At 44.3% G+C, this 14,058-nt stretch overlaps 1 protein-coding gene across 2 annotated transcripts in view; it reads left to right on the forward strand.

Moving 5' to 3' along the window:
• Nucleotides 1-14,058, forward strand: part of DLAT (dihydrolipoamide S-acetyltransferase) — a 328,535-nt gene that overhangs the window by 266,003 nt on the left and 48,474 nt on the right. For both annotated transcript variants that reach the window (XM_069614289.1, XM_069614290.1), the window contains one exon: nucleotides 8,488-8,650. In XM_069614289.1, coding sequence (XP_069470390.1) covers nucleotides 8,488-8,650 — 163 coding nt within the window. The remainder of the gene's footprint in view (nucleotides 1-8,487; nucleotides 8,651-14,058) is intronic.

A 14,058-nucleotide genomic window follows, 5' to 3' on the forward strand; every position in this document is an offset into this window, starting at 1 on the left:
CACTATTTCCCATTTTATGCCAGCACACTCCAAACTTTTCTGTAGTTTTGATGCCCATGTCAGTAAAATACCAGAGTGTGGATTTGATTTTGATACTAGAATCTGGTCTGCAGATGCAGGGTCGCTTAGATGCATTTTCCTTACGGCCGCGATTGATCTCCACAAGACAGTCCCATACATGGAGTCTAAACCAAGTTCATGTCTTATAGCAATATAGCAATAGTTGACACATTTGAAGGTAATCTAAGACCTCTCCTCCAAAAATATCCTTCTAATGAGGACCATAGATGCTGGCTTAGGTTCCCCCCTACTTCCGTGCCAAATGTAATTGATGGAATTACCTTTTGAATATAAAAGGTCAGGACTGATTTTAGTGTGAATTTACCATAGTCCGCATGTGACTTAGCTCCCTGTAGCGAGAACATGGACACACAATGTTTTAGGTCCGACACCCAGTCCTATTCTCTAATGGAAATTTTGAATTTTATACCCAAGTAGCGAATTGATGATATTTGATCGATTGTGTTACCAGCAACCTGCCACTTAAAGCTCTCGGGTATTGATGCAATTTTGATAATCATCTTTGTAGGCAAATCCGGGTGGAATCGACCAGGACAATATCATCCGCTTATATTGCCCAACTGATCGAATGCTCATTTATTTTGGGGGGAAGCTGTTTACTTCACCTAGGGCAGCAGGAATATCGGAGATAAACAGCTTAATAAGAAGCGCAGCCAGTGGGCACCCCTGTTTGACCCCCTTATTTGTCTGTATTTGTTCAGTTAGGTTGCCTCTTTCATTTATCCGCACGCGTATGCTTGTATGCTCATGCAGTGCCATCAGAGGGTAGAGCAATGATGAAGGGCAGGACCAGGCAATCAACTTTGTCCACAATTTTCCTCGATTTTATAGTGTCGAAGGCTTGCTTCATGTCAACAAAAGCCATAAAAAGTTTTTGCTTCTTCTTAATGGCTTCCAATTTTGGAAGATTTAGTATGATCACATTTACTTCGTTTCCCACACCTTTGGTAAAAGCAGTCTGCTGGCAGTCCAAAATGTGGGCATTGCGTGCCCATGAAGTCAACTTCTGCTGAAGAAAGGTTGCAAAAATCTTAACGATTGTATCAAGAAGGGCAATCGGACTATAGATGGCAGGGTCATCATGATTGCCCTTGTTGAATATCGGAACTATTATCGCTGTTCGTCACGAGCAAGGAAGCAACATAGATGTTGCAATTTGACTTAAGTTCTTTGATACATTTTGCCCATAGCTCCTTTTTAGCCTTCAGCATCACATTTGATAGTCCATCCGGGCCTGCTGCCCATGAGTTTTTCAGGCGTTTTATAGCAAGTATAATGTCTTCTGTAGATTCATTGACATCCCAGTTGACGGGCATAGGCAGGACCGGAATGACCAAAGCTGTGGTGTTAACATAAAACACCTTACAAAAATGTTGGTGCCAAAGCAGTCCAGAGATTCCATTTAAGAGCTCAGCTGTTTGATGTACTTACCCGGTATTTATTATTCCCCATATTTCTCTTGAGTTGTGACACATGATCAGTTTTAGCATTTGTTCGGCACGTTCTTGATCTCTGGTTAGTATAAAGGATTTTAACCAATTTCGATATGTTGACTTGCGCTGCTTAACGGCATCTCTGCAGTTTAATCCCAGGTTCTTTAATTGTCGAAGATCCTTATGTAGTGCTTTCTTTTGAGCACTTACTGCAGCACTAAAAACATACTTCTTTGTACATGGTATGTTCTTCAATTCTGACACTTTTGTTTTGAACAGTGATAACAGCGGTTTGTAGTTAATTTTGCTGTTTGGAGACAGGCATCCGGCCAACAGATTTTGTCTTAATACGTTTATCTGGCAATCTTTTATCTTTAATCTGTTGGACCCTTGGTTAATCTCCACTGGCACTGTGTGTTTCTTACCAGATACTGCGGAGGACAGCTGGCATGTTAGTTCTAGTACACAGTGGTCACTGCAGGATGTTTCATGAATTGTTAGCTGCTCTATTTTCGGCCACAATGATCTTGAAATCCAAATGTAGTCTTAATATTTTACAACTTGTATTTCGATGGCAGGTGTAGTTTGGCAGTATATCTCCTTTGACATTAATGTTTAGCATCTCACAGTTGCGTGCATTTAATGCCGCTTTCAATTGGTAACCATTTTGAGTATTTATCTCTGTACCAGAATGATCATGATTTATGTGGTCATCAAACCAAGAAAAATTAAAACCCCCACAGAGTGTTAGTGCGAGATCTGAGATTTTTAGTAGGCGGGCATCAATCAAGGTAGCGATTGAGAGGATATATCGTGATGTTGTAATCATTTTTGGGTTCCAGTATGAGTTGATTAATAAAAGAGGTTTTGTTACTTCCATGGCAGTATTTTTTTGCCGCAGCACTGTTCCTTGAACAAAAAGGTTTGGATTGTGGGACTGTACAATTTCACAGCCCTCTGCATTATTCACCATTAAGAGGCCAGAATATGGACGTCCAAACTTCTTTTTTTTGCTGGGTTGATCAAAACTGTGTATCCATCACGGGAGGGCACCTCCCGAAGCTATTTTTCCTGGAGGCATACTACAAAATTGTTTTCCAACGAGAGTCGAAAGTTTTGAAACCAATCAATAATGCCTCTTGTGTTCCAGGAGATCAATACACAAGATGCCTCATTTTGAGACTGTGATGGGCAAGCATGCTGGAATCTTTCATGATTGGCCGCATGTGTATCTGACTTGTGTTCAGAACGACGAAGGTCATTGTGTAACACAGTTCCCTTTATTCTGAACAATTTCTTCAGGAAATCTCGTCGCTTTTCATTCTCTGAACCATTTGCATGTGAGGACATAGCACTGTTTTCTGCAGAGTTTAAACATGCTTTTGCCACGAAAATATCAAAGCCACAGGACAGTAGTTCGTCTTTTGCTGCCATGAGCGTATTTTGAACGGCCTGAGACTTAATGTGTAGGATTATTTGATCTGAACAATCCTCAGTAATGTATTCCACAATCACAATTTCCGCTGACTTGATTGTACGCAGGGAAGGAATATTGTGAAGAAGCTGCATCACATTACTTCTGTTTAGATTGACTTCATTTCCATCCGGAAAAATGTTTTCAATTCTAATCTTCCAAGTCTTGGCCCTCATTTCGTTTTTCTGCACTGGCATATTTCGTGGTCTGTACCGTGCTTATTTTTTCCTTTGAGCTGTTGTCATTTTTGGATTTAGATTCTTTGAATTTTGTTTCTGCGAAAGTTATTTAGATGGAACATGGTGGTGAATGAAGTTTTTCATAGGACTGACGTTCTTCAACGCGGTAGACCTTCTTGCTCCTATTTTTGATTTCTCAGTATTTTCAAGATTTCTCTGTTTGCTATCATTTCGATGTGGGGCCTGTGCCAGGGTTTGACCCCTGTGACTCTTGGCAGTCACTTCAATATGCTTCGCTGCCTTGTTATCCTCGTGGGTCTCAATGGAATAAATGGAAAGGTCACACAAATCGATTGAGCTGTCAGCTGAGCTGACCGAGCAATCCTCTGATTCAATCCGTGTCCGTTTATTTGGGTTACTTGTATACTTCTGCGAGGTCTGTACAACTGCGTTAGTACTCGTTGCGCCTGAAGCTATGTTTTGTGGGCGACCAGCTGTTTGTTTCCCTGGGTGGTCAGTAAATAACCCTGGTTTTTGTGGAGTTGATAGATTCCTTACAAATAGTTTGGTTTTAGCTGGATTTGTTTTTGGCTTGATTTTTGTAGTATTGCTTTTATTTGCAGTTGTTCTCGCAGTGTGACATTCTAGATGGTACCTCATTATTTGGTAAAGTTTTTGCTGTCCCAGTGAATATTCCAAAGGTGTTTAGCTGTATTTCGGGTGGCATTTCCAGAGGCTGTGAACTTTTTGGATCGATTGGAACCACCTTAGGCAACTGGAGTCCTAAAGAGTCAAGGATTTGCAATTTACTTGACGCAGGGCCAGACTTCTCACTGGTCAGGGCAGTGTCTACATCTTTGTGCGTAGCCAATTGCGTGGTGACTATTTGATTTCCAGCCATCGTTGGCACACCTGACGGAACTGGCGACGTTCTTGGGGTTGCATTCATCACCTGTGACCTATGGTCATCAAGATGGCGAAACCACTTCATGCATTCAAGAATGGCATCCAGTAGTGCAGCCTTGTCGACGTGATCCCACATAGCGAGATCTCCCAATCGATGTTGCCATTGGAGGGAAAGGTCAGCTTCACGTTTTAATTTCTGTTGAAGCAAGTCGTTTGCGTGTTCAGTGTTTGCCATTTTAACATTTAGGTTTGTCAGTTGTGTACATTGATCATTCTTAGAATCGCTCAGAGTTTCATATAGTTTCACAAACTGAATGAACGTTAAGGATGTTGTTGCCAGGACATCATTATGGATTTGTATCCCGGCCGCTACTGATAGATTGACTTTGTTAGTATATTCTACTCCAGTGTCTTGATCTTGCGTGGAATTCAAAAATGCTTGGCAGCTTTTTTTCTGAAGTCGGCTGTTTTGAACTGAGTATTTTATTTTGTACAACCTGTGGCTCCTGAACCAGGGGCAGGTTTACAATCATTTTGTCCTTCCGTAGCTCAGCTACATTTTTGAGTGTCGCAGCAGATTTCAAATGAGGCATGCTTGTTTGTTCAATGGGCATTGAATGCAAGGGTAACTGAAAGTCACTTCCTGGTTCTTCACATATGGAGGTTCTTCACATATGGAGGTGTTTTTCCCCATTGTTAATGTTTTTTCCATTGACGATCTGGCAAAACTGTTAATCAGCCTGTCTTTGATGTGCTGATAATCAGCTTGCAGTCGTGCTGTCAAGCGAGCTTCACGACCAGCAAAGTCGAAGTCTGGTCCGATGTCAGCGGGAGTAGTAGTGTTTTGCATTCCTTTTGCCGCATTCCTTGCTTGTTCTTGAGGATTTCCTAAAGAGAAGCGGCTTTCGGCTACTGGCATTAAGTTATAATATGAGACTGGAATGTCTCTGCAACTTGGCTCACCATGTGGATTATCTGCGCTTTGGAATCCCACTATTGCTGCCGCTTTCTCATAGTTGCTATCGTTCTTTTGCTGTGCTGTTAATGAGGAAACATCTAAATCACGTTTCGTAAGCGTGTTACTTGAGTCAGTGGAGACAGTTGTAGTCACTCTGTTTGGTCTGTTCAGCTGTACATGACATCCACTACATGAGAACGCCTGGGCTGACGCTACAGCACCACTCATACCTTGTCCTCCTGTATCGGGATCACGGCGTCCTGCCACTGGCTCCATCGTGGTCTGTAATTTCCCATCGTTCTCAAGGGGAGGAACAAATGTGAAGAGGCTACGATCAGAGAGGCCTTGTGGGATTTGTATTTCTCGAAGTTCGATGTCAGTTACATCAAACGGTGACTGAAAATGCATGGTCTCAATCTCAATGGTGTCAGCTGTACTGGCAATTTGCAATGTTTGCCTGTTAAGTTTGGCGAGTAACAAGGGTTCAGGGGGAGTGTTGACAGTTTTATCAATGATTGTGGTTGCTGTGCTCCCAGCCTTTGCTGTTCGTATAGGGTCAACCTTAGAGTTTTCCCGCTACAGTATTCCAGCATTGAGGTCAAAACCATGCAGCTTTTCCAGCACCAATGAAGATAAACAAGGCACACACCCATTTCATGGCACAGAACAGGAAAGTCGCTCCACAGCATGATGCGTTGCTTACCTCGTGCATGCTTTCCATCGGGGAAGATGAACTCGTGTCGACCTGTCAGCGCGCGTGAAGGGTTTTGAGCCGCGTCTGCGGATCAGACGCTGCCATTATAGTTAGAATCTTTGGTTCCTTGATCCTTGCTGTCGTGGCAGACTGGGACTCACCACGGGACTTGCCACGGGACTCTTTCCACGCATGTTTACACCTTTTTAAGGTGCAGTCTCTGACTCGAGTCTCAGTGTTAAAGGGCTAGTATAACCAACTGGGAAAATAGCAAAAATGTTTCTCCAGCTCCTCTCAGTGCAAGATTCTGGGGCAGTCTGGCACTCACCACGGGACTGTTTGAAGAAATGTTTGTAGAAAATAGAACATTTGAAGGGCCACAAGCTGAGAGGCTTGTGAGGGGCAAAGCTTTAGCAACTCTGCAAGGTAACCAAGACCGGTCTCAACTGAGGGCAAGTAAGGCTACACAAGAGTTAAGTTCTCTTAGACTTGTACCTCTGGTTAGAAGAAATGGTTTCCGCTGGCTTCTGTCCCTGTACAGCTCTGCAGATCCTGTTCCTGAGCCTCAGTCAGGACAAGAGGGAGGACATCTGAGGACTCCTGCTCTGCATTGGGAAGGTCAGCGGTAGCAATGGGCAAACTTCAATTCAGAGGTCCTTCTGTGTTTCAGCTCCTCGCGTCTGACAGCAAATAGCAACACAGCAGTTCTCGGATACCACTTCAAACTTTCCTTGCTTCTGGGGGTCCAGCACTCTGTTGAGGTGGTTCAGGCTTGGTCAGTCCTGCATCAGGGAAGTATGGAGGATCTTCCTAGCACTCGGGTCCAACTTAAAAGCAACGCACACAATCTGGTGTTCCTCTCCCTGGCTCTTGGTTCCAGCAGCAGCAGAAATACAACCAGCTTCGAGAGGATGTCCAGACGGGCTTACTTTGGAGTTTATTGGTCTAGCCAACTCAAAGGGAGAAGTCGTCCTTGCAGGGCTTCTCTAGTTGAGGCATATTCGGAGCTGCAGCACGGCAACACCGGACAAACCAACGGTCCAGCAGTTGCAGCAGGCATCTCTTCAGTTCTTCTTCGGATTCCTTCGTCCAGTGATTGACTCTGCCTTTCAAGCCAAAAAGCCTTGCCTTTTATGCATGTTTCTCCCATTCTTTCCATCCTAGTTGTCAATCACACAGCAGGGTGGCTGTCCTTGCTGCACAGCTAGCCGGCCAATCTCCTTTGGGTGCATTCCTGTAACCAAGGGGATTAAGCAAAAGGAGTTTCGGGCACCTCCCTCACTTCCTGCCCCTGCCAGACATACTGGAGCCAGAGGCGGGCTTCACCCGTGAATCCCACCAAAGGCAAAACAAACAAAGAAACCAAACCTACTTTGACACGCAGAGTAAATCTCAAGAAGGTCCTTTTGAACAAGAAATGGTGAAAAAAGAAGACCGGGGCCATTTTGACGAAATGGACAGCCCTGCGTGGCTTACTGTGGCTGCGAAGGCAGCCCGGAGTGAAAACACAATGGTAGTAAAAAGTAAACCACTGCCACCAGCCATTAATCGTAGAAAGCGTAACTTAAAAATGTTACATGACAAACTAGACAAAGCACCCTATGGTAAGATAGTGTGTGCTGTGTCTAGGATGTTACAAATTGTAAGTAAAGTCAATTTCACTTCACTCCTCTTGGAAGCAGTAGTTTATCCAAGCAAAGTTATTTAAACCTTTGGAAAATCTAAGAGATTTCCCTGTGCGACTGCACTGAAGGTGCTGGGTGACGCAATGTAAAGATGATCCCTATGGACCTTGTCAGACTCCAAAGTCAAATGAAACACAGAGAATAAATCACATTAAAATTACGAGAGAGGAAAGGTCCTAAAGTCCAGAAAAAAGATCTGGGGGTCTCTAAGGTAGAAGGGAATTACCACATTTCTGAGAATTCTCCCCAACACTGGGGATTAAGCCAAAGCAAGCCTGCTGCAAGGAGACCAATCCCGGTTTGTTTCACAAGTGATCCTTGCCTCATGCCATCCTTGTCCTGCAGTGAGTGGATGGGCACAGGAAAGGAGAGCCCAAACTGAAAACCAAGATGATGAAACTCCTCCTCATGATGTCACTTTCCATCTCAACCAAGTCTGTCCCTTTACCACTCCTGCTGACCTCAAATGCCCTTTGGTGAGCAACACCCCAGTGTGAGGCTGGCTTTGTCAGTGCTGCCTTTGAAGCAAAGACTCCCAGGCAATCTCCTGTAGAGAGGTCTTGTCTTTGAGGGAAGGTGTTAACCTTCCTTCCTGGGAATTAGTGGAGGTAGCTCCTGACTATTGTCTCACTAGGTTAGTGGAAGCAGCCAGGCTAGCCATTAATACACACTGCCTTGACATCACGGGGGCAACATAACCAGGTATGGCCTATTTTAGAGATTATACTGCCACCAAGACTGATTGGACAGACAGTTCTATTGTAGATCAGAGGTGCAGAAGTAAAGTTGCTTCTTGGCCGTTAGTCACCGCACTTGTCTGATATGTATATATGGCCGTCGTACCTGCTCTGCAACTGAGGAACTGCTGCTGAAGAAGCCAGGACACTGATGCAGCAACACAATCGGGGCTTGCTTTTCAAGTCCAGCAAAGGCAAAGGCTTCTATGAGAGTACTAGGAATGCACTGTTAAACTGTTTAGGCTGCCTGCATACAGTCTGTTCAATCAAATTATGTTAGAATTGTACTTTGTTTTCATTGTAATGTATTAATCTTCATTTCCCCTTTGTTTTCCTGCAGACACCATGTAGTGGATATAAGCGTTGCAGTGAGCACTCCTGCTGGTCTCATAACTCCTATAGTCTTTAACGCACACATAAAGGGACTGGCCTCCATTAACAGTGATGTGGTTTCTTTGGCATCCAAGGCACGAGAGGGCAAATTACGACCACATGAATTTCAGGTGAGTGGTTTTGTTTGCATTTGATTTTTGATTGTTTTGTCAATGGTGGGACTAGAAATCCCTACCACTGGTTTTTACCTGTTAAAAGGTGTTTTTCTTTTTGCAACATTTCTCCATGGTCTTCGGTGAAGCCCCAAGCATAATCTGTTTATCTTCTGCATTTAAACTAATTCTTGGGATGTGTGGCCCTTTCGTCCCACTCATCTGCTTCATTTACTTGGTAAGGGGTGCTCTTGCTAGACATTCTCTGCACTGGTAGCCATAAAGACGACCACATTTATGTTTACAGTGCAGCACACAATCCCTTCTGTGCAGTGCTACAGGGGCACTTTGTGTTCCTTTTTGTGATGTTCACTGAACAGGGTGGTGGCAGTAAATCATTCGTTTTCCCAATGCACAGCCCTGCAGTTTTATTTTTTACAGTGATAATGCTTTATTGAAAACAATGTTCTCAAAATGGCTGTTCCTCGTGGTAAAAGACCTGTTCTTTGTACCACCTTCTTTTTAGGCCTTCTTCCCTGCTTCTCGGGTTGGACATTTCTGAATAAAGGCATGCTCTTTCTTGGCTGTTGGGGAGTTTTACACAAGTTACTGCCTGGGACAGAACCTATGAAAGTTCACGTTGGGTGAACAGGGTTACACTAGTAGGTTTGGCCTGAACAAAACAAGGGTTTGGTCGAATTGCGAGCAGCCAGGCTTAGTGTAAGGAGGGAGGGCCAAAGAGCTGAGCATACGTAGTCCAAGAAAAACCTAAAACTTATTATATACACTAAGGCAGAGGGGATAATTCACAAGTCAAGTACTTTAAAATAGTAGAATAATACAAGATCATTTTTTATTCTATGGATAGAAAGCCACAGTTGCAGTAACTCTAGAATAGCATTTGTAGTAACAAATCACTTAATAAAACCATCTGAAACCTATATGCAAGCTGTTCTAAAATGTTATAAATTAACTTTATTCCAGCCTGTCTTAATGAGTCCAACCTGATCTTACTTGAGTATCTCAGTGTTCAGCTGGGTCACTGGACCACCAGTGGCCAGGGGTGGAACAGGAAAGGCGGGAAAGTAGGGTGAAGGTTCAGTATGTCAGAGCCCGCAGGAGTCTTTCAATATTACAGGTAAGCAAAGTTAGTTTTACAAAGGCAAGAGAATCAGGGTGTTAGGTTACCCAAACGACCAGTGCCCTAAGGCAGGGTTGGAGTACAATGGGTGATCCATGTTAGGGCAGTTTTTGTAACATCCAGCTAAGGGCTTTATAAAACCATACATCTGAAGCAAGCAGTACATAAATGCACTCTTAGTATAAGGCTGTACCACCTGAGAACATTTGGTAGCATAGACTGAACAGCCAGGCTTATCTTGGCAGCGAGAGAGGGCTGTAGCTTGGTTGTAGCATACATATGGTCCAAAGAAACACTGAAAAACAGGTTTATTTAAATACAAGTAGGCCCAGATAAATCCTTGAGAAACATGTACTGTAGCATGTCATATAAACGCAATCATAAATACCAACTCAATACTTAAGGTATACAACACAAATTATTCATTCACAAATTATCCATTAAGAATAGCAGTTCAAGGCGAGTCAAACCTATTGCACATTCAGAATGCAATCAGCTATTCTTGTGGAGTAAAACCAGGTTGCATATACTTTTTGAATAGTCAGTATTTGAAGGGTAATAAACCCTGTCAGTTAAGACTGAGATCCTCCTCATCGGGACACCTCTCTCTGGCTGCCCACCCTACGACCTCTTTCTTCCTGTGAGGTTAAGAATCTTGGTGTCATCTTCGACTCCAGCCTCTCCTTCTCTCTTCTCCTCTCATCTCTGGTGTCTCTAAGAAGTCACACTGTCAGCTGCACCTCCTCAGAGGGGTTCTGCCTTTTCTCACTTCCCCCAGAAGCTCACTGTCCCCAGAGCCCTGGTACTCTCTAGGCTGGACTATTGCAACAGCCTCTTTCTAAATCTGCCTGTCTCTACTCTTTGACCTATACAACTTATCCATAACAGGACTGCAAGACGTGTCCTTGGCCTCGGGCCCATCGTATCTTTCCAGCTATGAAATCTCTCCACTGGCTCCCTGTGGCTACAAGGATCAAGTTCAAGACCCTTTGCCTCAAACACAAGGCTTTCTGGGGCGTGGGACTGCACTACCTCCAACTTTCTTTTGCTAAACCTCTTCCTTCTTGAGCCCTCCGCTCATCCACCTCCAACTCTCTGTGGGTTGGACGCTTCTCTAAGCAGAGAGTGGGGGTAGATCTTTCCTCAGCTGGGGCCTCCCTTTGGACCAGCCTCCTTGCCTCTCCCAAACCTGAGCAGAACCACCTCCGGTTCCGGAAGCAACTAAAGACCTTTTGCTTCCGCTTTCTCTCTTCTCTGCCATGCTGAAGTCCCTGAGTGCTCGGCACACTGGTCACCTGGCTTCCCACTGAAACTCTGGCCCCGGCCCCTGCATCTCCAGTTGCCCTCTCACTGCCCTGGGCTCTGCCAGCACCCAAGGGCCTGTATCCGCAACCATATAGTCCCCTGTTCTCTCTACACTTATGAGCCACCCTCCGGCAGCACTTATTGAGTTAACTGCACTTTTCCCTTCCCCCATCTCCCCAGCACTTGTCCCCCTCCCTGCGATCTGAATGACACAAGGCCTAGTAAGATAGTTGTTTTGTCCTCCCTCTGTTCCTCCCCATCCCCCTTGTCTTGTTGCACCTAGAATCACTTGTACAGGCACTTTATAAATGACTTAACATAGATCATGCAGTTACACTCAGTTAAGAAATCACTTAGTAAACCAACCCTGTTAACAGGATACTTTTTTGACTAGTGGAACACACATTCATGGAACATTATAAACCTATAACTACATTCAGGATAAATCCCTCAGTTCCACTAGGCGAGTAAAACCTAATGTTGTAATAAACTATTGCAGTTGCTTTTCGGATCAGTGGAACACAGATTAAGGTAAGTAATAACTCTAATTTATTTTAGGATGACACAAGGCAGGCCCAGGTTAGTAAAACCCTACCTACATTCAGGACAACATTCAGTTATACTAGGGGTGTAAGACCTAATGGTGTAATAAACTATTACAATTGTTTTTTCAGATTAGTGCAACACAGACTAAGGTAAGCAAACACTTTTTAGGATTGCACCAGGCAGATCAAGGTCAGCTAAACCCACAGTACACTTATTCAGAATGGCACACAGCTATTCCAGGTAGGTAAATCCCAAGGCAGACTTATTCTCGACAGGTTATACAGCAGGTCAGGGGAAGCAAGACACAATTGTTAAACGTATACACTTCTATTCTGAAAGAAATAGTTGGGTGAAGCCAACAGCATTACTTTTGGGATGTGGAGTACCCCATTCACAGGTGAGTAAAACAACCTTGTATATACTTTTATGAAAATGGCAAACACACTCAAAGGATAGTAAGAACATGTGTAACTGCTCATATCTCAGAGGGACAGTTACCAAACCAATTCTTTCACAACTAAGTAACTTTTGAACACTTATACTTTTCAAGACCGATTCCTTTTCTTATCCAGTCTTTCCCTAGTCTATTGCATGATTTACCTTCGAGGCAGAAGAGGGGACCCTGGTGGTCTAGGTGCCAGCTGCAGGCGTGGTGAGAGGGTTCAGTTGCAGGAATAGTCAGTTCCTGAGGAAGTCTCCTCAAAACAAGTAAGTAGTTCACTTTAGAGTTAGTTAGGATCCAGGGACTTCAGAGAAGCCACCCTAGAGAGGGATTCCAGCAATGGGCCTGGGTGAACTGGATGAGTGGACTCCCAATCGCATGCATCGCCCCCAAAGCTTTATAGGAATCACAAAAGGCTTACGGTAAGTAGTACCTCAGCATAGAAGAAGAGTTTGCAGCAGGATGTCTTCAAGATCTGCAGCCAAAAACCTGGCTGATTAATTCTTTGTCATGAATACAGCACGCTGGAAGGCATTTTGCAGCAGGGATCAAGGCTCCAAGAAAGAGTTTCTTCGCGGCTGGATGCAGCTTTGTGGTTTGAGCGCCCTTTTCAGGAGCCAGGAGAAGGTGGACAGATTCTCGTCATTTTCTCGCGGGTCCATTACTCTGGTACTTTCTGGACTCGTATCCAGTCTCTCGAGTTACAGCACGATGCCACCAACGCGATTCGGAGTTTGGAAGGCCGTACATCGCACAATGGCTCGAGGTCCCAGGGCATTGGGGTATTGCAGTCCCACAAGGTCACAGCACGACAAGGGGTGTCTCAAAATGCAGGTCATCTTGAGTCTAGTGGACCCCCAGGTCAATTGGAAGGAAGGTTGACAGCAGGCTCCGGTTACAGAGCAGGCTCTCCGGGCGCTGGAAATCACTAGGGCCGTTGTTTCTTCATCTTCCTCTTCGGTTTCAGCTCCGGTGTTTGACTTGTCAGCAGCTTCCCAATTCAGAGTATTTATCAGGAACTAAAGCACATTTCTACATTCTCTCCCTGCATTTTACAGCAAGGGGCGGTTTGCCTGTCCAATCCTGTCCCTGGGAGTTTGTTCCTTTCAGGCAAGGTGAAAGACAAAGGACTGCAGAGTGTTGGAATCCTCCCTCGCTTCCTGCCTTTCCAGACACTCTGGAGCCTGGGCAAGGATTGCAAAGGATTTGCACCAAAGACAAAACTTCCACTGAGGTTGTTCCTGCCTAGAATAGTCGGGGAAGACCTCAAACTGCAAGCACACAAGAAATGGCGAAAAAAGAGCCTACCATTATAGCAAAATGGTGGCCCTTCTGTGCATTACCGAGGCTAAATTAACAGCCTGCGAGTGATAAAGAGTAAGTCGTAAAGGTAAAACCAATGCCAGCCATTCATGTAAACTCGCAATTGTAACACAATGTTAACTGGTAAGTAAGAAAGGGGATACATTGTATCCTCCAGAACTCCACATAAGGTGGGGTGTGCTGGCTCACTTTTATAAATTGTAGCGTGGATGAAAATCCCTCTTTGATACTTCGGAACAGTAGTTCACCCAAGTACATGAAGGAGAAATTAACAGGGGAGCCTAAAGGGGGAACCTAGCCTAAGCCCAAAAGCTATAGCACACTATAAATCCAACCTTACACTGTGGGGAGACATACAAATGTCACCCATAAAAAGAGTATAAAACTAGGTGAGTGGGTAAAAATATTCCCCCTCACTAATGGACAAGGAAAAATAGTTACAAAGTCCAAGCAAAAAGTTCTGGGTTTACACAGGTCTGGAAGATTTATCACTAATATGAAATCTTACTTAGCATTCCTTCCCAGTGTAGCTCTAAGGGTGACCTGGTTTTAGGCAGAAATGCATGCAGTACCCTCTGGACCACCATATACAATTAGGACTACAGGTGTAAGCAAAAACCAACCTTTGGTATAAGTCTGTACTACACAGTTTGTGGTAACGAGCTGAGC

This window comes from Ambystoma mexicanum, chromosome 9 (genome assembly GCF_040938575.1).
Source record: "Ambystoma mexicanum isolate Mex_15411 chromosome 9, UKY_AmexF1_1, whole genome shotgun sequence".
Classification (NCBI taxonomy): Eukaryota; Metazoa; Chordata; class Amphibia; order Caudata; family Ambystomatidae; genus Ambystoma; species Ambystoma mexicanum.